This window comes from Bufo bufo, chromosome 6, assembly GCF_905171765.1.
Source record: "Bufo bufo chromosome 6, aBufBuf1.1, whole genome shotgun sequence".
In the NCBI taxonomy this organism is placed as follows: Eukaryota; Metazoa; Chordata; class Amphibia; order Anura; family Bufonidae; genus Bufo; species Bufo bufo.
Genome location: NC_053394.1, coordinates 436,469,518 through 436,494,573, shown reverse-complemented (window position 1 = coordinate 436,494,573; position 25,056 = coordinate 436,469,518). Strand labels below are relative to the sequence as shown.

The window sequence follows — 25,056 nt, the reverse complement described above, 5'->3', positions numbered from 1 at the left end:
AGACATGTAAGATACAGTGCACATGTGAGACATATAACATACACCATACATGTGAGACATGTAAGATACAGTGCACATGTGAGACATATAACATACAGCACCCATTCGCCCCTCACCCATGTATTCTTACTTCTATAGACTGTGTCTACTCTCCTGTGCCCTGACATTAATGGGCTGAGGATGGTGGGGGAGTAGTTCATCCTCCTGGCAGCTAATGATGGGTCTGAGGCACGGAGTAATTACAGTTATTACACTCTACATTATAATGATCCCCTGGTGGCGGATGGGGGGTATTATATAACTAACCAACGTCCACCTACCTGAGAACATCCCTGACTAATACTGCACAGGATAACGCAGCGTTCCACTGGTGAAAGGGTTAAAACGTTTGAGGTAACATGTAGTTTGCAGGCTGCAGAAGGGTTAATTGGCCTTAGAGATTTACTTGCAAGTTGGGGTGGCTGCGCCCGCCCCTTAGGTAGGGGCTTAGATTGTCTGCTGCAGTCAGTAGGAGCCCCAGCAGTGAGGAGAGTGGAAGCAGAAAGCCCCTGGGGAAACCATCCAGCCAGCTTGGGAGATAGTCATAAAGGGGGCCACTCCATGCTTGGATGGGGAAGACTGCATTGTCTGTTCAGATGGTGAGTAGTCAGGGAGCCTTAGGCCTGTCTGCCAGAAACTGCAGGAACCTGTGTAAGATCTGCTGCTCCACACATGATAGAGACTCCTTCTGTGCTGAGCTCCACTACCAAGTGAACAGTTGTTAGCTGTGTGCACCAACACCTGTGTCCCCACAGTACGGCACTGCCGTGTGCAGCCTTCACTGGGATCCTGCCTGGTACCCTAACACGCAGCAACACCAGGCAGGAGAACCCCAACCAACACCAGGCAGAAAAACTCCTACCAACACCAGACAGGAGAACTCCAACCAACACCAGGCAGAAAAACTCCTACCAACACCAGACAGGAGAACTCCAACCAACACCAGGCAGAAAAACTCCTACCAACACCAGACAGGAGAACTCCAACCAACACCAGGCAGAAAAACTCCTACCAACACCAGACAGGAGAACCCCAACCAACACCAGACAGAAGAACTCCTACCAACCCCAGACAGGATAACTCCAACCAACACCAGGCAGAAAAAACTCCTACCAACACCAGACAGGAGAACCCCAACCAACACCAGACAGAAGAACTCCAACCAACACCAGGCAGAAGAACCCCTACCAACACGAGGCAGGAGAACCCCAACCAACACGAGGCAGGAGAACCCAAACCAACACAGGCAGGAGAATCCCAACCAACACCAGGCAGGAGAACCCCAGAACCAGGATGTTCCCATCACTGCACGGCCCAGGAAGCGATATAGCGAGGACTGCCACTAGAAGTACCACTACTCCCATCCTCTCTGCTCCCCTCTTGAGTTGTTGCAATACTGAATGTGGATGATGAGATTCTTCACTTATGTCTCCCATCCCAATATCATATAAAAGTCCCATAATGAAGGATCTAGTCACTGACCAGTGCGGACCACCACTGGAGGGGTCATACAACTGGTGTGGAATTAATTCATTGAAGTATGGAGGCTGTGGTAGTGGAATACAGTGGAGGCCAGGTTCAAAGTCTAAGGCTGGATGAGGTGGAGGCTGGGCTCACAATCTGAAATTTAAATGGACCATGCTGGTGGAACCTGGGCACAGGGGTGCACCACCAATGAGGTCAGTTGAGGAGATCACCTCAGGCAGCACTAGGTAGGGGCAAGAGAGGTATAGTTGGTATAAGTTATACATCTTCTTGTATATAGTGATATGGACCATGCTGGTATAACCTGGGTATCTCCTGTATATAATTATATATGTACAGCTGGTATAAGTTATACATCTTCTTGTATATAGTGATATGGAGCATGCTGGTATAACCTGGGTATCTCCTGTATATAATTATATATGTACAGCTGGTATAAGTTATATATCTTCTTGTATATAGTGATATGGACCATGCTGGTATAACCTGGGTATCTCCTGAATATAATTATATATGTACAGCTGGTATAAGTTATACATCCTCTTGTATATAGTGATATGGAGCATGCTGGTATAACCTGGGTATCTCCTGTATATAATTATATATGTACAGCTGGTATAAGTTATACATCTTCCTGTATATAGTGATATGGAGCATGCTGGTATAACCTGGGCATCTCCTGTATATAATTATATATGTACAGCTGGTATAAGTTATACATCTTCTTGTATACAGTGATATGGACCATGCTGGTATAACCTGGGCATCTCCTGTATATAAATATATATGTACAGCTGGTATAAGTTATACATCTTCTTGTATATAGTGATATGGACCATGCTGGTATAACCTGGGTATCTCCTGTATATAATTATATATGTACAGCTGGTATAAGTTATACATCTTCTTGTATACAGTGATATGGACCATGCTGGTATAACCTGGGTATCTCCTGTTTATAATTATATTTGTGGTCCTGGCTACGGCGCGAAGCCTGATGAGTGTGACTGAACCTAACTAGCTAAAGTGGCTGGTGGTGTGCCTGTTGCCACGTGATGAGGGTAGGCCAAATAAAGGGGGCATACCCTGGGAGATGTAAGGAGAAGGGCCGGGAGGGAGGGGCGAGAGAGGACGTGCACCCGGAGAGCTGGGCGGCGGAGCTTAAGAAGCCCCCTACGCCCCTCCCACAAAAGCAGGCTGGATTCAGCCTGCTGAATTTGTGGTCCTGGCTACGGCGCGAAGCCTGATGAGTGTGACTGAACCTAACTAGCTAAAGTGGCTGGTGGTGTGCCTGTTGCCACGTGATGAGGGTAGGCCAAATAAAGGGGGCAAAAATACGAGTAGGAAAGGTTTAGGAAACGACTCTTTATTGTGGAAGATGGAATTACAGAACCAAGTCAGAGAAAGCTGCGGCGATTTCGGCTTTTGGCTGCGGGATGTATTGTGAGAAACAAGAGGACTTCCAGCGACCCATTTTGCGTATGATGTGGGCCGGTACCCCATGTTTGGAGGCGGCTCCGATCCTGAACGAATGGCCCGTGATGGCCTGGGGGTTGAACCCTAGCCCTGACGCGAGGCTGCGAATGTGTTTGACAAACTGCGAGGAGGTGAGTGGCTGTGACGGGAAAGGAAGGAGAGGGCTGGCGGGAGCCCGGTTGCCCAGGGTGATTAGCAACCTGTTGAGGACGGCCACGGGACACCAGGAGTTGGAGGTAGGGAAGTATTCTATGCGCACTGGGGGCCCGATTTGTGAAGTTTTGGAGACTGGCAAGGTGAAAGTGAAATGTTCGTGACTACGGATGAGTTGGTTTAGAGTGGGGCCTATGTTGTGAGGAGAGGTGCCGGTGAATTCCCCGGGCCGGAGAAAGCCGTAAAAGCTTAGGTAGAGGGCGGCCTTGAGAATGCAGCTTCTGAAAGGGCCAAAAGGACTGCCGTCTAGGGAGGAGGAGAGTTTCCTGAACAGGTCCCCTGACACAGGTTGCCTGGAGGGAATGGGTTTGTGAGAGCTTTTTTGAATACCCCGCAGTGTGGCTTTGATGGCGTGGGAAGAAAAGACTGAGTTGCTGTCTGGATGACTGATCATGAGGTGATGTTGGACCCCTGACAGATATGATCTGATGGTGCTGAAAGAGAGGTGTAGGTCCTTGTGGCAGTATGCCAGGAAGGCCATGATGAAAGTGGTTTCGCTTACGTTGCCCCTGGGGTGAAGGCGACGAAAAACCTGGAAAGTTTTCCAACCTGACTGGTAATTCCTGGTGGAGTTTTCGGACAAGGACTTGCGGATGAGATTTTGAGCCATGGATAGGTGTCTGTCTAGTCCAGGATCAGGGAGCCGAAGTCCGGGGGGGGAATCCCGATTCTCTCGGCTTGCGGCATGACCTGGAAAAAGAGAGTTAGATTTAGGCGAGACAAGGCATCCGCTGCGACGTTTCTGATGCCCTGGATGTGGGTGCAAGAAACATGAAAATTGTGTTTGAGGGCAAGCCAGGTGAGTTTGCGTAGGAAGCGCATGACTTTGGGTGAGCTGGATCTGCCTTTAGTGATGATGTCGACGACCGTGTGGTTGTCGGTGATGAACCGAACTGGCATGTTACTCCATTCTTCGCCCCAGACTTGTGCGGCTGCCACGATGGGGTACAACTCAAGGAGCGGAGAGGACTGAATGGCTTGAGGGTCTGAGTGGATTTGAGAGGGCCAGGAACCGGCGAACCACTGGTGGCCGAATAAGGCGCCGAACCCGACGGACGCGGCCGCATCGGAGTACACGGTCGGACAGGTGGGACTCCAGCGAGGGACAAACATGGAGATGCCATTCCATGCTGCCAGAAAGATCCTCCACATGTCTAGGTCGGCCAGGGCTTCACGGTCCAGTTGAATCAGCGAGTCCTGGGTAGTGGCTGTTGGTAATAATTGGAGGAGTCTTGCTGTGAAGGATCGTCCTTGTGGCATGATGCGGGTTGCGAAGTTGAGATAACCCAGAAGTGACTGCAGGTCGCCCTTGGTCATGGTTCTGGATCCTATGTGAGCGGAAATGGTTGATTGGAGTCTCACAAGTTTGTCCTCTGGGAGTCTGGCTTCCATTCTGCAGGTATCTAGCGTGATACCCAAGAAGGTGAGGGCCGTATTAGGGCCATCGACCTTTGATGGCGCCACTGGGACCTGTAAGGCGGAGAAAATGCTAAGGAGACTTTCCAATCGGTCGGGCACGTGGTTGGGGTGCTCGATCAGCAAGAAATCGTCCAGGTAGTGTATGACTCTGGGACAATTCCCGTGGTTTACCAGGATCCAATGGAGGGCCTGGGCGAACTGATCAAAGAGCCAGGGGCTGCTCTTTGACCCGAACGTGAGGCGGGTGGCGAAGAAGTACTGGTCCCTCCATTTGATCCCGTGAAACCCCCAGAGGTGTGGATGGATTGGCAGGAGCTTGAAAGCGTCCGAAATGTCCGCTTTTGAGAGCCAAGCGCCCACCCCAACCTGTAGGATGAGTTGGATGGCTTCATCCAGGGAAGAGTAGTGCATGGAGTATTCTTCCGATGGTATCAGGGAGTTGAGACTCGGGACGTCAGATGCATGAGGCGCAGACAAGTCGTAGATTAAGCGTTTTTTATTGGTATTCTTCTTGCAGACCAGCCCGATAGGGCTCACCCTGTAGACCTGGAAGGGAGGGGTGGGAAAAGGGCCTATGATGAAACCCTTCTGCAGCTCGACCTGCAAAAGAGAATCCACCGAGGCCGGGTCCTCTATGGCCGACATGAGATTGGGGGTCTCCCAGGAATCCCGGGGCAGAGTGACAAGACCGGTGTGGAAACCTGTTGAAAAACCGGAACGCAGGAAATCGACGAAGGCGGGATCGTGATGGGTATTGAGGAGGGAGACGAGAAGGGGGACATTAATGTCGGCTAGTCAGCTTTGCCGAGCGCTGGGAGCAGGAGGACTGGGGATGGGCCCGGAAGCAGGTGGAACAAATGTGGAGCGCCTTACATTTGCTGTAATTGCAGAAACTGGAATTAAAGTTGTTGCACAACTGGTTTTTACCCAGGAACACAATTGGGCGACCTAATTTGTCCAGGAGCGGACCCGGTTTCTGGGGGGCAGAAGTGTTGGGCAACTGTTTGGGCTGGGATGGGGCGTGGGCGTTTGGGCACCAGTCGGATGCATGCAGAACTGACTGGCAGTTGGAGCAAAAAGGTGACCTGAGACCTGCAAAGTGTCTGCAGAATAGCTCCATGTCCAGAGAGGCCCAATTGGTGATATGCCGGAACTGGGCGAGGGCTGCGGCTGCCTTCGCCGAAAACGACCGGTGATAGTCGTAGAAAGAGCAACCTCCGTATTTGTGTCCGAGCTCCGTGACCCGGTATAAGTAAGCGTCCAGCTCCTCTCTTCTAGCGGGATGTGCCGAGCAGATGATGTCGCGGTAGAGGCTGAACGCGAGCACGAACTCCGGGATGGAGAGTTTTTTATTCAGGCGGGAGTCCTTGGCCTTCAGAACTACGGACACGTCCCCGCATGCGATGGTCCGATTTTCCACCGTGTCGTGCGTGGAGATGAGGACCGCTGCCAGGTTCACGTCCTTGCCTGCGAGTATGTCTCTGCGCAGGTTTTCGGGGACGAAAAAGGAAGGAGCTATTTCGGGAGCCCCGGACGACCTACCTGGGGACGACGGCTGAGAAGTGGAAGGACCAGGGGCGGGACTGGAGGGAGCAGCAGGCGAAGCGTCCCTGCTTTCGACTGCCTGGAGTCTGGTGTTGAAGTCGCCCATGGCGCTGGACATGTTATTGATCGCGGCGTGAAGTTGTGTCAGTGACAACTGTATGGTTGACATGGACACCTGCTCCGTGGACTCTGTGGATGGCTCAGGAAACAATAGACGATATAATTCGGCCTTTCGGGCCGTGGCCGAGTGGCGGATTCCTCGCTTGTTGAGCTCGGCGATCATCTTGGGAATGGTCCATATCCGATAAGAAGAGCGACTTGCTCGCTCCGATACCGCGGACTCCACGGTTGATAGAGCGTCCTCGAGATCGGAAACGTGGGACATGTTTAGAGCTGAAAAACGAAGAGGGAGAAGACGAAAAGCTGGAGGGGGAGCGAGAGCGTCTGGAGGCGGCCGTAGGACGCGTGATCCCCTTGGCGGGCGTGAATTGTCAACTTACCTTAAGTCACAGGAGCCGTCTATGCCGCGAAAAAACGGGGACGGGAAAACAGGGGAAGCCGAGAATGTCACTGCTTTGCCTACAAAGAACGGTGTATGATGCAACGATTGGCTATGCCGGGCGGCCAGAATAGCGAATCGTGTCTGCTACTTACCTGGAAGATCGAAATAGTTTTTTAAGGGAGCACTTCGCGGAGTAGCTTAGCCACCTGAAAGAACAAAACCGGACGTGTTGATTTTTGGGAAACCATGGCTGGTGCGCGACCAGCGGTTTCCCTGGGATATGACCGGGCCGGTGCCGGGAATGCCGCGTGTGACTGCTGCAGCGGCAAGCGAAGGGGTGGGAAGCGCGCCATGGGTGGGAATGCATCCCGGCGAAACTGATGGAGAATGCAACAAGGGGTCAGAGGGTGAAATGTGTGCCAGGGCGATCCTGGGTGGACGAGGTTAAGGAGCGGTTCAGGGCGTACCTTTGGAGAAGAGGGACAAGGTAGGGCCTGGGCGTACCAGGCCCAGGGGAGGTGTGTGTAAGCGAGGTGGGCGCACCACCTTGAAGACACATGGGTTGCGTGACCCGAGCGAAAAAACAAAGAGAGAGATGGACACAGACAGGTGATGCCGGATGGAAACAGGTGTGGACAAGTGACCAGAGAGAGAGGAAAGAAAAGAGAAGAGAGCAGGGCGTTCCTGCGGACAGAAAGTAGTGGGTGTGCGAACCGGATTTTTTTTTTTTTTTTTTTTTTTTTTTTTTTTTTGGGGGGGGGGGGGGGGGGCCAAAAGCGGGAGGGACGGATGCCGGGCGAAGACCGTACTGTCCCTCCCCTGATGCAGGGGGTGTTTTTTTTTTTTTTTTTTTTTCTTTCTCACTAAGCAAAAAGAGACCAGGAGGCGCACGGTCCCTGTGCTCAGAAGAAGAAGGTCAGCTGGAGATACATTCTCTGCATTGGAGTCAGTGGGGGATGCGTATGTGCCTAATCAGCTGCTTGAGTATCCCCTGATCCCTGTGAGACTAGAGACCCCATGCACATCTAAGGACATGTTGGCGACAGGAGGAAGAGGGGGGGGGGGCAGCATGGCGGGGGAAAGATAGTTTACTATGCCCGGAAGGGAGAAGTGGCGCCACGGATTTCCGGTGGAAAGTAAACTGGGATACCCTGGTTGGAATGTGAGATTACCGTGCAATGGGAATATAGTGAACAGATATATGCACATACATTGCCGGGAGCTGGGCAGGGGCACAAGCACTGAAGGTACATCAGCATGCATCGAGACTGGCACGATTGAGGCCGGTCCCTCAGAACCTAGCCATGCATGCTGATGTGTGACTGAGATGGTCAGGACTGGAAACAGTCTGAGCTGCTGCGTGGGAAATCAATACAAGAGGTTTGGAAATTTATTGGTGGGGAATCAAGTGCGTTTATGAGGGGGCGCTGCACAGATAAGCCCCCTGCATCCAACTCTGTCCCTGCGTGCGGCCGCGGTCGGACAGATAGCAGGAGTGACAGCTGGAGTGACCCCGCCGACCCCTGTGATAGCAGGAGTGACCCCGCCGACCCCTGACCCGCGGCGGCCGTGCGATGCGTTCCACGCTGGGACGCACGGCAGGCGGAAGGGGCGGGAGTGGGGAACCAGACGCCGGCCGCAGCGATGGACCCGGTGGAAGGAGCTGGCCGAGCGGTGCGTGGTCCTGCGGGGAGAGGTGGCACGGTAAGAGGGGGATCTGTGGGGACCCTGGGGACTGAATGAGCCGGTTTCTGAGTGCGGGGGGCAGGATGGATCGTGCCGGCGGCCCCCACCGACTTCCGCCCTGCGGTCACGTGATGCGCTCCAAGCTGGAGCGCATGGAGGCAGGGCGGGAGCGGCAGGTGAAGGAGCGGACCGGCGGGGGTTGAGGTGGTGGCTGCGGGGTGGTTGGTGTGGACGCGGGAGGGGGATGGAAGGAAGCTGGAGGGGAGCAACTTACCAGGGAAGCGGCGGATTCTGGCGCGCAGAAACGCCGCACGTGGGAGCAGCTTGGCCGGAAGCAAAGGACTGACGGGTGCAACTCCTCCTACCAAACGTAAAGGCGAGAGAGGACGTGCACCCGGAGAGCTGGGCGGCGGAGCTTAAGAAGCCCCCTACGCCCCTCCCACAAAAGCAGGCTGGATTCAGCCTGCTGAATATGTACAGCTGGTATAAGTTATACATCTTCTTGTATATAGTGATATGGAGCGTGCTGGTATAACCTGGGCATCTCCTGTATATAATTATATATGTACAGCTGGTATAAGTTATACATCTTCTTGTATATAGTGATATGGACCATGCTGGTATAACCTGGGTATCTCCTGTATATAATTATATATGTACAGCTGGTATAAGTTATACATCTTCTTGTATATAGTGATACGGAGCATGCTGGTATAACCTGGGTATCTCCTGTATATAATTATATATGTACAGCTGGTATAAGTTATACATCTTCTTGTATATAGTGATATGGACCATGCTGGTATAACCTGGGTATCTCCTGTATATAATTATATATGTACAGCTGGTATAAGTTATACATCTTCTTGTATATAGTGATACGGAGCATGCTGGTATAACCTGGGTATCTCCTGTATATAATTATATATGTACAGCTGGTATAAGTTATACATCTTCTTGTATATAGTGATATGGAGCATGCTGGTATAACCTGGGTATCTCTTGTATATAATTATATATGTACAGCTGGTATAAGTTATACATATTCCTGTATATAGTAATGTGGAGCATGCTGGTATAACCTGGGCATCTCCTGTATATAATTATATATGTACAGCTGGTATAAGTTATACATCTTCTTGTATATAATGATATGGATCATGCTGGTATAACCTGGGTATCTCCTGTATATAATTATATATGTACAGCTGGTATAACCTGGGTCTGTCTTTACTGCTGATCTAATATTCTGTTCCTCATTCATGAAGTGAGTCTATGTGATACAGGACAGGAGAAGTGGTACTGTGTAGTGTGTATGTGTGTGTGTGTATATATATATATATATATATATATATATATATATATATATATATATATATATACAGAATAAGAGCAGATACTAAGGATTACACCCATAATAAGAGCAGATACTAAGGATTACACCTGTATACTGAGGATTACACCCAATATGCAGGACAGGAGAAGTGGTACTGTGCAGTGTATATATATATATATACAGAATAAAAGCAGATACTAAGGATTACACCCAGTATACAGGACAGGGGAAGCTGTACTGGGTCTGGGCAGTGTCCATATATACGGAGTAACAGCCGATACTGTGATATATGTCTAGTGAATATGTCGGTTTTCCTTTGTCTTCAGGGTGGTGTTAGGTGAGTCTACATCAGGCGATGCCTTGTGTCGCCATTCATCCACCAACTTTTGTGTTGGGATGAACAATCATTGGAGCCGACAGCCGTAAACACGCCGCCCTGCGCTTGTATCTGTGATGTGGCATTTGGCTAGTAATCGGGGACAAGCATCCGCCAGAGGGAGATTACCCCCAGCTTTGTCCCTCTCATTCATTAGGAAGTCTCGTTATCCTGTCTCCCGGAGCTGTCCACTGAGTCACATCTGAGCCCCGGCGCTGGAGACACATGTCCGCCCTCAGCACCGCTCCCTGACACCACGCCATGTTATTTCTCTCTATTAAACCTTATTTGTGTCAGCGTACAATCTCTTCCAACCTGCACCGCATTACCCTGACTCTGTTCGCACTTTTTCCTTTGAAGACATGTCCTAGTTTTACATGACAGCCCAAGGTGTGAACGTTTTAGATGTTTTTAAAAATGCATTTACATCTCACTTCCAATATTGCAACTCTCGCTCCTGGAGACTGAACGGCAAAGTTCCACTACAGAGGAGAAACAGGGGTGACAACCTGGAGTTCAGAGACAGGGCAAACGTTTTGTATGGTGGCCTGTTAACATCCACAGTTATAGCAGTTCTTTACTGTCATCTTCTAGGTTGTAGAGAGATGTTTCGTATACAGGTAAATATGGGCCCTTGAACATGGGCCCCAGAAATTTTTATCCACAACCACTACCAAAAATTTTAAGAGTAAACATGTGCGGAGCAAGAGAAATGCCCAATCATATGGAACCCTTGTAGAAAAGGGGTAAAAAGCATAGTGGTTTAGTCTTCTACTGTGGTGGATGAGCTGTCTACAGATAGGGTTGGTTTTTTGTCTATGGTTGTTGGATCTTCTGATGACTGGGTATTCTACTGAGATGGTTGGGTCTTCTACTCCAATGACTGGGTCTACCATAGCTGGACGATATTCTCCTGAGATGTTTGAGTCTTCCATTGTAGTAGTGGAGTCTGCAAGCAAGACAGTTGAGTTTTCTAACTTTAGTAGTAAGATGCTGAGATGGTTGAATGTTCATCTATTACCGTTAGCTTTTGGTCTGTATCTTGGTGTTTTTACTGTAATAGTTGTCCCCTAACAAAATGACTGAATCTTCTACCAAGAAGTTCTACTATTTAGATGGTTACCCCTTTTATTATGGCACGTATGGCGCTTATGACTTGGTCTTTCTACTGTGGTAGTAGATTCTTCCAGCAAGATGGTTGGGTCATCTACCAAGATAGTTGGTTCATCTATTATGGCAGTTAGCTCTAATAACACAATATATTTGTTTATCTATTATTAGTTTATCTATTATTTTAGTTGGTCTTCTGCTTACATTTTTGGTTCTTCTATTGTGTTGTCCACAGACTCAAACTATTGCAGTTAGGTCCTATACTCCTATGAGGTAGCCTCTGCCTGTCACGGATGGTGTACAGGAAACAAGACAATACCATATAAACAATGTCTCTCTGGATCCACAACTAAGGAACAAAGGGAGACCCCTGCAATAGACCTGCCGCTCTCCCTCACTGCTCAGCCTATGCGAACACCCCAAAGGTGGATGGCCGCATATCCACGTTCCTCGGCTATCTATTACCTGAAGACCCTACAATAGTGAAGGGACACGACCACCGGCTCCCTACACTGACACGGAGGGAGTCAGGGTCACCTGGATCCAGAAAAGACAAAATCATAAATACATAAACAGCACTTATCTTGCAGACGACTGACGACTGAGGACTGGGAACTGGGAACAGCATGCACACACACTCCAGGAAGTTGTATCAGCCGCACACTACTGCATTATGGGGAGGAACTTAAAGGGTAGCAATCAGTCCAACTGCATGACAGCTGAGATAGACTAACGAGATGAGAAACTAAACCAAAACAAAGAAATTCAAGGAGGAGGATCTGAGAAGCTCCTGTGAGCGCTTCTCAGCTGTCGGCTGTGACAGTACCCCTCCCTCTAGGAGTGGACTCCGGACACTCAGAGCCCACCTTCTCAGGATGGGACCTATGGAAAGCCCTGATGAGACAAGAGGCCTTAATGTCCGTCACTGGGACCCACATCCTCTCCTCAGGACCATAACCCTCCCAATGAACGAGGTACTGGAGGGAACCGCGGACAAGACGAGAATCCACAATCCTAGAGACCTGAAATTCAAGATTTCCATCAACCATAATCGGAGGAGGAGGCAAAGGCGAGGGTACAATAGGTTGAACATAAGGTTTCAATAAGGACTTATGAAAAACATTATGGATCTTCCAAGTCTAAGGAAGATCAAGACGGTAGGCAACAGGATTGATGACAGACAGGATCTTGTAAGGCCCAATAAACCTAGGACCCAACTTCCAGGAGGGAACCTTCAATTTGATATTCTTGGTAGACAACCACACCAGATCACCAACATTCAGGTCCGGACCAGGCACACGTCTCTTATCCGCCACACGCTTATATCTCTCACTCATGCTCTTTAGATTATCCTGAATCTTTTGCCAAATAGATGACAAAGACAAGGAGAATTTGTCCTCATCAGGCAAACCAGAAGAGCCCTCTCCCGAGAAAGTCCCAAACTGCGGATGGAACCCATATGCACCAAAAAATGGTGACTTATCAGAGGACTCCTGACGACGGTTATTTAAAGCAAACTCAGCAAGGGACAAAAAAGAACACCAATCCTCCTGATTCTCCGCCACAAAACAGCGCAGATATGTCTCCAGATTCTGATTGACGCGCTCTGTCTGGCCATTCGACGGCGGATGGAAAGCAGAAGAGAATGACAACCGAACCCCCAAGCGAGAACAGAAAGCCTTCCAGAATCTGGAAACAAACTGCGTGCCCCTATCAGAGACTATGTCTGAAGGAATCCCATGCAATTTGACAATGTGGTCAATAAATGCCTGCGCCAGCGTCTTAGCATTGGGCAAACCAGGAAAAGGGATAAAATGCACCATTTTGCTAAAACGGTCCACCACCACCAGAATCACAGACTTCCCCGAGGAACGAGGCAAGTCCGTTATGAAGTCCATGGACAGATGTGTCCAAGGACGGGAAGGAATGGGCAAAGGAAGGAGAGGACCTGATTGCCGTGAATGAGGGACCTTGGCACGAGCGCAAGTCTCGCAAGCTGCCACAAAACCCTCAACCGACTTACGAAGCGCAGGCCACCAGAATCTCCGAGCGATGAGATCCAGTGTGGCTCTTGCCCCCGGGTGCCCATCAAGGACCGTGTCGTGGTGTTCTTTAAAAATCTTGTGTCTCAAAGCGAGAGGCACAAACAACCTCCCAGGAGGACAAAGATCAGGAGCTTCTGACTGGGCTGCCTGCACCTCTGCCTCCAATTCAGGAAAAAGAGCAGAGACCACCACACCTTCAGCCAAAATGGGACCCGGGTCTTCAAAATTCCCACCTCCTGGAAAACAACGTGACAGGGCATCTGCCTTCACATTCTTAACCCCAGGGCGAAACGTAACAACAAAATTAAACCTTGAAAAGAACAAAGACCATCTGGCCTGTCTCGGGTTCAGACGCTTGGCTGACTCCAAGTAGGCCAGATTTTTATGGTCAGTAAACACGGTAATAGGGTGTCTGGCTCCCTCTAGCCAATGGCGCCATTCCTCAAAAGCCAACTTGATGGCCAACAATTCCCTATCTCCCACATCATAATTTCTCTCTGCGGAGGAGAGTTTCTTTGAGAAAAAGGCACACGGTTGCCATTTGGCAGGAGAGGAACCCTGAGACAAGACCGCACCCACCCCTACCTCAGAAGCATCAACCTCAACTATGAAGGGTAACGAAATATCAGGTTGTACTAGGATGGGAGCGGAAGCAAAACTCTCCTTGATATTAGAAAAGGCCTTACGCGCCTCTACCGACCAGGAAGAAAAATCTACCCCCTTTCTGGTCATATCAGTGAGTGGTTTAACAACAGAGGAATAATTCTAAATAAATTTCCTGTAATAATTGGCAAAGCCCAAAAAACGCATCAGCGCCTTCTGATTCTCAGGAAGCTCCCACTCAAGCACAGCGCGGACCTTCTCGGGGTCCATGCGAAAACCAGAAGCGGAGACAAGAAACCCCAGAAATTGGATTTCTGGAACCGCAAACACACATTTTTCCAGTTTCGCGTATAATTTATTCTCCCGCAGGATGAGCAAGACCTGACGTAAGTGTTCCTTATGAGTCTTGAAATCAGGAGAAAAAATCAAAATGTCATCCAAATACACTAATACAAATTTTCCCATTAAATGATAAAAAATGCTGTTGACGAAATGCTGAAAAACGGCTGGGGCATTCATCAAACCAAAAGGCATAACCAAATTCTCAAAATGGCCCTCGGGTATTGAAAGCCGTCTTCCATTCGTCTCCTTCTCTGACCCTAACCAGGTTGTATGCCCCTCTTAGGTCTAATTTGGAAAAGACTTTAGCCCCAACAATCTGGTTAAACAGGTCCGGGATCAGAGGAAGCGGATAAGGGTCACGAATAGTGATACTGTTCAGCTCCCTGAAATCCAGACAAGGTCTTAAAGAACCATCTTTTTTCTTAACAAAGAAAAAACCAGCGGCAACAGGTGACTTCGAGGGTCGTATGTGTCCATTTCTCAGACTCTCAGAGATATAAGCCCGCATAGCGACCCTCTCAGGTTGGGAGAGATTGTATAAACGAGATTTAGGCAGCTTGGCGCCTGGGATGAGATTAATAGGGCAATCATACTCCCTGTGCGGAGGTAAACCCTGAACTCCACTCTCAGAGAAGACATCCAAAAATTCAGAGAGGAAAGGTGGTACAGTCTTAGTAGAAACCTCAGAAACAGATGTTATGAGGCAATTCTCTCTGCAAAAGTTACTCCAACCATTTATTTGCCTCGCTTGCCAATCAATGGTGGGGTTATGTTTAGTGAGCCAGGGTAGCCCCAACACTAGAGGAGTAGGCAAACCGCTAAGGACGAAACATGACACATCCTCAACATGAGCATCACTCACAATTAAACGGATATTGTGAACTATGCCCTTTAATGATTTCTGAGAAAGTAGAGCTGAATCAATAGCAAAAACAGGAATATCCTTTCCCAAAGTGCATACCTGGAAACCATGAGTTATTGCAAATTGATTATCAATGAGGTTGACAGCTGCTCCACTATCCACAAAAATCTCACAAAAAATACTCTTGCTCTCTAGCGCCACCCTAGCAGGCAGGACAAAACGGGAACTACAAGCAAACGGAAAACCTTCAATTTCCGCCTCAACCCTGCCATTAGTAACAGACGGAACTTTTTTGAAAGATTTTTTCCTTTTTGTCTCTTTATTACTCCCAGAAAACTGCCTGAATCTCCTAGAGGGACAAACATTTGCCAGATGATTTATACCTCCACAACAAAAACAAACCCTCCCCTGCGGGCTGAATCTTCTATTGTCAGAGGCAATCAACCCCAGCTGCATGGACTCCTGCTCAGAAGGGGCTGACAGCGACTGAGACCCCTGTGCACAGAATGAGACCGCTGCACTGTCCCGGGACTGAGTATGACAGGAAGGAGAGATCTCTCCTCTCTCTCTAAGACGCCTGTCAATACGAACAGCCTGAGACATAGCAGAATCCAAGGAGGTAGGTCTTTCATGAAAGGCAAATGCATCTTTCAATCCCTCTGAAAGACCATAGCAAAATTGACTTCGGAGTGCAGCATCATTCCAACCCGTATCTGCTGCCCATCTCCGAAATTCTGAGCAGTATATCTCTGCGGATTGTTTACCCTGGCATAACAGACGTAGTCTAGACTCAGCCAGAGCAATACGATCCGGATCATCATATATCTGACCCAGGGCTAAAAAGAATTCATCCACTGAACGAAGGGGCCGTGCCCCCTCCGGCAGCGAAAAGGCCCAGGACTGAGCGTTACCCCTGAGCAGCGATATAACGATCCCCACCCTCCGTTCTTCATCACCAGAAGAATGGGGAAGAAGGCGAAAATGGAGTTTGCAAGCCTCTCTAAAACGCACAAAATTCTCACTACCCCCGGAGAACGTATCCGGGAGCGAGATCTTAGGCTCAGCACAAACTCCATGAACGCAAGCTGAACCGGTCACTTGAAACTGAGAAAAAGTCTTACGGAGATCAGCTACCTCCAAAGAAAGACCCTGAAAGCGTTCAGCCAAAAGTGAAACCGGATCCATGCTTGAGACGTTTTTGGCGGCTGATAATGTCACGGATGGTGTACAGGAAACAAGACAATACCATATAAACAATGTCTCTCTGGATCCACAACTAAGGAACAAAGGGAGACCCCTGCAATAGACCTGCCGCTCTCCCTCACTGCTCAGCCTATGCGAACACCCCAAAGGTGGATGGCCGCATATCCACGTTCCTCGGCTATCTATTACCTGAAGACCTTACAATAGTGAAGGGACACGACCACCGGCTCCCTACACTGACACGGAGGGAGTCAGGGTCACCTGGATCCAGAAAAGACAAAATCATAAATACATAAACAGCACTTATCTTGCAGACGACTGAGGAACTGGGAACTGGGAACTGGGAACTGGGAACTGGGAACTGGGAACTGGGAACTGGATGCACACACACTCCAGGAAGTTGTATCAGCCGCACACTACTGCATTATGGGGAGGAACTTAAAGGGTAGCAATCAGTCCAACTGCATGACAGCTGAGATAGACTAACGAGATGAGAAACTAAACCAAAACAAAGAAATTCAAGGAGGAGGATCTGAGAAGCTCCTGTGAGCGCTTCTCAGCTGTCTGGCTGTGACACTGCCATGGCATGGTGACAATTAGATCATCAGGTTAATGGTACACCTATTGAGATGTTATCAGCCATTTCAGGGGAGAAGATGATTGTAGGACAGGAGAATACAGTCTATTGCCCCTGTTATAAGCCATTTCAGGGGAGAGGATGACTGTAGGACAGGAGAATACAGTCTATTGCCCCCTGTTATCAGCCAATTCAGGGGAGAGGATGACTGTAGGACAGGAGAATACAATCTATTGCCTCCTGTTATCAGCCATTTCAGAGGAGAGGATGACTGTAGGACAGGAGAATACAGTCTATTGCCTCTTGTTATCAGCCATTTCAGGGGAGAGGATGACTGTAGGACAGGAGAATACAGTCTATTGCTCCTGTTATCAGCCATTTCAGGGAAGAGGATGACTGTAGGACAGGAGAATACAGTCTATTGCCCCCTGTTATCAGCCATTTCAGGGGAGAGGATGACTGTAGGACAGGAGAATACAGTCTATTGCCTCCTGTTATCAGCCATTTCAGGGCAGAAGATGATTGTAGGACAGGAGAATACAGTCTATTGCCCCCTGTTATCAGCTATTTCAGGGGAGAAGATGACTGTAGGACAGGAGAATACAGTCTATTGCCTCCTGTTATCAGCCATTTCAGGGGAGGATGACTGTAGGACAGGAGAATACAATCTATTGCCCCCTGTTATCAGCCATTTCAGGAGTGAGGATGACTGTAGGACAGGAGAATACAGTCTATTACTTCTGTTTTCAGCCATTTCAGGGAAGAGGATGACTGTAGTACAGGAGAATACAGTCTATTGCCCCCTGTTATCAGCCATTTCAGGGGAGAGGATGACTGTACGACAGGAGAATACAGTCTATTGCCTCCTGTTATCAGCCATTTCAGGGGAGAAGATGATTGTAGGACAGGAGAATACAGTCTATTGCCCCTGTTATCAGCCATTTCAGGGGAGAGGATGACTGTAGGACAGGAGAATACAGTCTATTGCCCCCTGTTATCAGCCAATTCAGGGGAGAGGATGACTGTAGGACAGGAGAATACAATCTATTGCCTCTTGTTATCAGCCATTTCAGGGGAGAGGATGACTGTAGGACAGGAGAATACAGTCTATTGCTCCTGTTATCAGCCATTTCAGGGAAGAGGATGACTGTAGGACAGGAGAATACAGTCTATTGCCCCCTGTTATCAGCCATTTCAGGGGAGAGGATGACTGTAGGACAGGAGAATACAGTCTATTGCCTCCTGTTATCAGCCATTTCAGGCAGAAGATGATTGTAGGACAGGAGAATACAGTCTATTGCCCCCTGTTATCAGCTATTTCAGGGGAGAAGATGACTGTAGGACAGGAGAATACAGTCTATTGCCTCCTGTTATCAGCCATTTCAGGGGAGGATGACTGTAGGACAGGAGAATACAATCTATTGCCCCCTGTTATCAGCCATTTCAGGAGTGAGGATGACTGTAGGACAGGAGAATACAGTCTATTACTTCTGTTTTCAGCCATTTCAGGGAAGAGGATGACTGTAGTACAGGAGAATACAGTCTATTGCCCCCTGTTATCAGCCATTTCAGGGGAGAGGATGACTGTACGACAGGAGAATACAGTCTATTGCCTCCTGTTATCAGCCATTTCAGGGGAGAAGATGATTGTAGGACAGGAGAATACAGTCTATTGCCCCTGTTATCAGCCATTTCAGGGGAGAGGATGACTGTAGGACAGGAGAATACAGTCTATTGCCTCCTGTTATCAGCCATTTCAGGAAAGAGGATGACTGTAGGACAGGAGAATACAGTCTATTGCCCCCTGTTATCAGCCATTTAAGGGGAGAGGATGACTGTAGGACAGGAGAATACAGTCTATTGCCTCCTGTTATCAGCCATTTCAGGGGAGAGGATGACTGTAGGACAGGAGAATACAATCTATTGCCCCCTGTTATCAGCCATTTCAGGGGAGAGGATGACTGTAGGACAGGAGAATACAGTCTATTGCCTCCTGTTATCAGCCATTTCAGGAAAGAGGATGACTGTAGGACTGGAGAATACAGTCTATTGCCCCCTGTTATCAGCCATTTCAGGGGAGAGGATGACTGTAGGACAGGAGAATACAATCTATTGCCCCCTGTTATCAGCCATTTCAGGGTAGAGGATGACTGTAGGACAGGAGAATACAGTCTATTGCCCCCTGTTATCAGCCATTTCAGAGGAGAGGATGACTGTAGGACAGGAGAATACAGTCTATTGCTCCCTGTTATCAGCCATTTCAGGGAAGAGGATGACTGTAGGACAGGAGAATACAATCTATTGCCTCCTGTTATCAGACATTTCAGGGGAGAGGATGACTGTAGGACTGGAGAATACAGTCTATTGCTCCCTGTTATCAGCCCTTTCAGAGGAGAGGATGACTATAGGACAGGAGAATACAGTCTATTGCTCCCTGTTATCAGCCATTTCAGGGAAGAGGATGACTGTAGGACAGGAGAATACAGTCTATTGCCTCCTGTTATCAGCCATTTCAGGGGAGAGGAAGACTGTAGGACAGGAGAATACAGTCTATTGCTCCCTGTTATCAGCCCTTTCAGAGGAGAGGATGACTGTAGGACAGGAGAATACAGTCTATTGCCTCCTGTTATCAGCCATTTCAGGGGAGAGGATGACTGTAGGACAGGAGAATACAGTCTATTGCTCCCTGTTATCAGCCCTTTCAGAGGAGAGGATGACTGTAGGACAGGAGAATACAGTCTATTGCCTCCTGTTATCAGCCATTTCAGGGGAGAGGATAACTGTAGGACAGGAGAATACAGTCTATTGCCCCCTGTTATCAGCCATTTCAGGGGAGAGGATGACTGTAGGACAGGAGAATACAGTCTATTGCCTTCTGTTATCAGCCATTTCAGGGAAGAGGATGACTGTAGGACAGGAGAATACAGTCTATTGCCTCCTGTTATCAGCCATTTCAGGAAAGAGGATGACTGTAGGACAGGAGAATACAGTCTATTGCCCCCTGTTATCAGCCATTTCAGGGAAGAGGATGACTGTAGGACAGGAGAATACAGTCTATTGCCCCCTGTTATCAGCCATTTCAGAGGAGAGGATGACTGTAGGACAGGAGAATACAGTCTATTGCCTCCTGTTATCAGCCATTTCAGGGGAGAGGATGACTGTAGGACTGGAGAATACAGTCTATTGCCCCCTGTTATCAGCCATTTCAGGGGAGAGGATGACTGTAGGACAGGAGAATACAATCTATTGCCCCCTGTTATCAGCCATTTCAGGGTGGAGGATGACTGTAGGACAGGAGAATAGTCTATTGCCCCCTGTTATCAGCCATTTCAGGGGAGAGGATGACTGTAGAACAGGAGAATACAATCTATTGCCTCCTGTTATCAGCCATTTCAGGGGAGAGGATGACTGTAGGACAGGAGAATACAGTCTATTGCCCCCTGTTATCAGCCATTTCAGGGGAGAGGATGACTGTAGGACTGGAGAATACAGTCTATTGCTCCCTGTTATCAGCCCTTTCAGAGGAGAGGATGACTGTAGGACAGGAGAATACAGTATATTGCCTCCTGTTATCAGCCCTTTCAGAGGAGAGGATGACTGTAGGACAGGAGAATACAGTCTATTGCTCCCTGTTATCAGACATTTCAGGGGAGAGGATGACTGGAGGACGGGAGAATACAGTCTATTGCTCCCTGTTATCAGCCATTTCAGGGGAGAGGATGACTGTAGGACAGGAGAATACAGTCTATTGCCTCCTGTTATCAGCCATTTCAGGGGAGAGGATGACTGTAGGACAGGAGAATACAGTCTATTGCTTCCTGTTATCAGCCATTTCAGGGGAGAGGATGACTGTAGGACAGGAGAATACAGTCTATTGCCCCCTGTTATCAGCCATTTCAGGGGAGAGGATGACTGTAGGACAGGAGAATACAGTCTATTGCCCCCTGTTATCAGCCATTTCAGGGGAGAGGATGACTGTAGGACAGGAGAATACAGTCTATTGCTTCCTGTTATCAGCCATTTCAGGGGAGAGGATGACTGTAGGACAGGAGAATACAGTCTATTGCTCCCTGTTATCCGCCATTTCAGGGGAGAGGATGACTGTAGGACAGGAGAATACAATCTATTGCCCCCTGTTATCCGCCATTTCAGGGGAGAGGATGACTGTAGGACAGGAGAATACAGTCTATTGCCTCCTGTTATCAGCCATTTCAGGAAAGAGGATGACTGTAGGACAGGAGAATACAGTCTATTGCCCCCTGTTATCAGCCATTTCAGGGAAGAGGATGACTGTAGGACAGGAGAATACAGTCTATTGCCCCCTGTTATCAGCCATTTCAGAGGAGAGGATGACTGTAGGACAGGAGAATACAGTCTATTGCCTCCTGTTATCAGCCATTTCAGGGGAGAGGATGACTGTAGGACTGGAGAATACAGTCTATTGCCCCCTGTTATCAGCCATTTCAGGGGAGAGGATGACTGTAGGACAGTAGAATACAGTCTATTGTCCCCTGTTATCAGCCATTTCAGGGGAGAGGATGACTGTAGGACAGGAGAATACAATCTATTGCCCCCTGTTATCAGCCATTTCAGAGGAGAGGATGACTGTAGGACAGGAGAATACAGTCTATTGCCTCCTGTTATCAGCCATTTCAGGGGAGAGGATGACTGTAGGACTGGAGAATACAGTCTATTGCCCCCTGTTATCAGCCATTTCAGGGGAGAGGATGACTGTAGGACAGTAGAATACAGTCTATTGTCCCCTGTTATCAGCCATTTCAGGGGAGAGGATGACTGTAGGACAGGAGAATACAGTCTATTGTCCCCTGTTATCAGCCATTTCAGGGGAGAGGATGACTGTAGGACAGGAGAATACAATCTATTGCCCCCTGTTATCAGCCATTTCAGGGGAGAGGATGACTGTAGGACAGGAGAATACAATCTATTGCCCCCTGTTATCAGCCATTTCAGAGGAGAGGATGACTGTAGGACAGGAGAATACAGTCTATTGCTCCCTGTTATCAGCCCTTTCAGAGGAGAGGATGACTGTAGGACAGGAGAATACAGTCTATTGCCTCCTGTTATCAGCCATTTCAGGGGAGAGGATGACTGTAGGACAGGAGAATACAGTCTATTGCTTCCTGTTATCAGCCATTTCAGGGGAGAGGATGACTGTAGGACAGTAGAATACAGTCTATTGTCCCCTGTTATCAGCCATTTCAGGGGAGAGGATGACTGTAGGACAGGAGAATACAGTCTATTGCCCCCTGTTATCAGCCATTTCAGGGGAGAGGATGACTGTAGGACAGGAGAATACAGTCTATTGCTTCCTGTTATCAGCCATTTCAGGGGAGAGGATGACTGTAGGACAGGAGAATACAGTCTATTGCTCCCTGTTATCCGCCATTTCAGGGGAGAGGATGACTGTAGGACAGGAGAATACAATCTATTGCTCCCTGTTATCAGCCATTTCAGGGGAGAGGATGACTGTAGGACAGGAGAATACAGTCTATTGCCTCCTGTTATCAGCCATTTCAGGGGAGAGGATGACTGTAGGACAGGAGAATACAGTCTATTGCCCCCTGTTATCAGCCATTACAGAGGAGAGGATGACTGTAGGACAGGAGAATACAGTCTATTGCCCCCTGTTATCAGCCATTTCAGGGGAGAGGATGACTGTAGGACAGGAGAATACAGTCTATTACCCCTGTTATCAGCCATTCAAAGCAGAAGATCCTTCGTCTTTTCGATGTCCTCTCAGTGCTGAGCTGCACTTCTTCCCAAAGTGCTGGTAATTGATTGCAGCCTGTTACATGGGACCTCTTGAGCCCGAGCTCCATTATGTCAGTTTCTAAAAAGCTAGAGTGGGGGTATTTATTCATTTTCTTTACATTTACACCTATTACTTTATTCGAACATAGTTTAGTTGCCACCATCTAAGGGGCATCTCCGGAGGTTTCCAGCAGAATCACCTCCATGTTTTTCTCCTTTTCTTCAGGTCTCTACAAAGGAAGTTGCTTCAGGATTAATCACTTTCCAGAAGACAACGACTATGACCACGACAGCTCCGAATATCTGCTGCGTGAGTACAACCCCTACTATGTCTGCAGGGGTCACCTTCTATCAGTGAGTAACAGGGGGCGGGGCTGTGACAACCTCTCAGACATGATATACAGGCAGGTTGTCAGCAGTAATAGATGAATAGATGTTCCTGTAGTATAAGGAGTGTGGATCTCATGTCTGATCACATGTCATTATATCAGTGATGTCATCAGCAGGGGGCGGGGCTGTGACTACCTCTCAGACAGGATATACAGGCAGGTTGTCAGCAGTAATAGATGAATAGATGTTCCTGTAGTATAAGGAGTGTGGATCTCATGTCTGATCACATGTCATTATATCAGTGATGTCATCAGCAGGGGGCGGGGCTGTGACTACCTCTCAGACAGGATATACAGGCAGGTTGTCAGCAGTAATAGATGAATAGATGTTCCTGTAGTATAAGGAGTGTGGATCTCATGTCTGATCACATGTCATTATATCAGTGATGTCATCAGCAGGGGGCGGGGCTGTGACTACCTCTCAGACATGATATACAGGCAGGTTGTCAGTAGTAATATTATTTTTCAGTTATTTCCCTCTGGTGCTTTATAAAGAGACATTTTGCGGATTAGTTCAAGGTGATGTTCCCTTTGATGTTTGAGCGGATCGCAGTCATTAACGCACACTTCCTTCGGCTCCGGCATCTTTCTCCGGTCTTGCTGTGTCCTGAGGCTTTAATGAGCATTTAGAGGGGACACATCTGCCAACAAGAAATAAATTATTATGATACTGCTACCACTAGGGGGGAAAAACGTGAAAAACTGCAACCTGTTTTTCATGATTTTGCTATGATGTAGATAGAAAACAGCATCTCATATCTAATAGCAAAGAGGGTCATTAACTAGGATCAGGCCCCTCCCTCGAAGGGCCCCATGGCTTAGTCTAAGGCATTTAATTAAAGTTTATTGACAAGAACACGCTTCATTCAATAAACTTTATTGCTATTACCCTTTTTGACACTTTTTAGTTTTATTTTGTAAATAACATAAGTGAACAGCAGATGCGGCGGCCGGAGCGGACAAACCTGCGCCCAGGGCTCCGTACCTGGGGTACGATGATGACTTCTGATGTTTCCAGTTCATTCGTCACCTTCAAATGGAAAAGTAAAAGAAGACGTTTCCTAAAATAGGCTGAGCCTGAGGGGGGGAGGGGTGCACTGAAGCGTAAGACCCCCCAACCCCCACCCCACGCATTATAAAAACACAGACCGCGCAACGTAACAGCTACTGAGGAGAAAACATGGGATGTATCCATAAAGAAATTAGCAACAACGTATCAGGAGCCCCCACATAGCAAAAAATATCATCCCCCCACAACAGAGCGGCGGCCACATTCACCCCAAACCCCCTTGTCCCACCATCACCCCCTATCAGTCCTTGACCCTTCTCCCAATATCCCCCACTTTCACCCGCTTTACTGTCCATATCCTAACCTGTTTATAAATACAGCGCCCGGGACACCCGCTGCCCTGTCCCCACGTCCGCAGCCACCCCAACAACTTTCATGCCCCATTGGCTCTGAACCCCCTTTTTCTACATCCGCACCGTCACTCTCTGCTCCTGAGCCCCCTTTTTCTACATCTGCATCATCACTCTCTGCTCCTGAGCCCCCTTTTCCTACATCCGCACCGTCACTCTCTGCTCCTGAACCCCCTTTTCCTACATCCGCACCGTCACTCTCTGCTCCTGAGCCCCCTTTTCCTACATCCGCACCGTCACTCTCTGCTCCTGAGTCCCCTTTTCCTACATCTGCACCGTCACTCTCTGCTCCTGGACCCCCTTTTTACATCTGCACCATCACTCTCTGCTCCTGAACCCCCTTTTTACATCTGCACCATCACTCTCTGCTCCTGAACCCCCTTTTCCTACATCCGCACCATCACTCTCTGCTCCTGAACCCCCTTTTCCTACATCCGCACCGTCACTCTCTGCTCCTGAGCCCCCTTTTCCTACATCTGCACCATCACTCTCTGCTCCTGAGCACCCTTTTCCTACATCCGCACCGTCGCTCTCTGCTCCTGAACCCCCTTTTCCTACATCTGCATCATCGCTCTCTGCTCCTGAGCCCCCTTTTCCTACATCCGCACCGTCACTCTCTGCTCCTGAACCCCCTTTTCCTACATCCGCACCATCACT

General features: G+C 48.6%; 1 protein-coding gene across 1 annotated transcript in view; it reads left to right on the top strand.

Annotated features, from left to right (window-relative positions):
- CACNG4 (calcium voltage-gated channel auxiliary subunit gamma 4) overlaps positions 1–25,056 on the top strand; it is a 37,447-nt gene that overhangs the window by 5,579 nt on the left and 6,812 nt on the right. Inside the window, exon 2 of the mRNA XM_040437443.1 lies at positions 22,818–22,901. Coding sequence (XP_040293377.1) covers positions 22,818–22,901 — 84 coding nt within the window. The remainder of the gene's footprint in view (positions 1–22,817; positions 22,902–25,056) is intronic.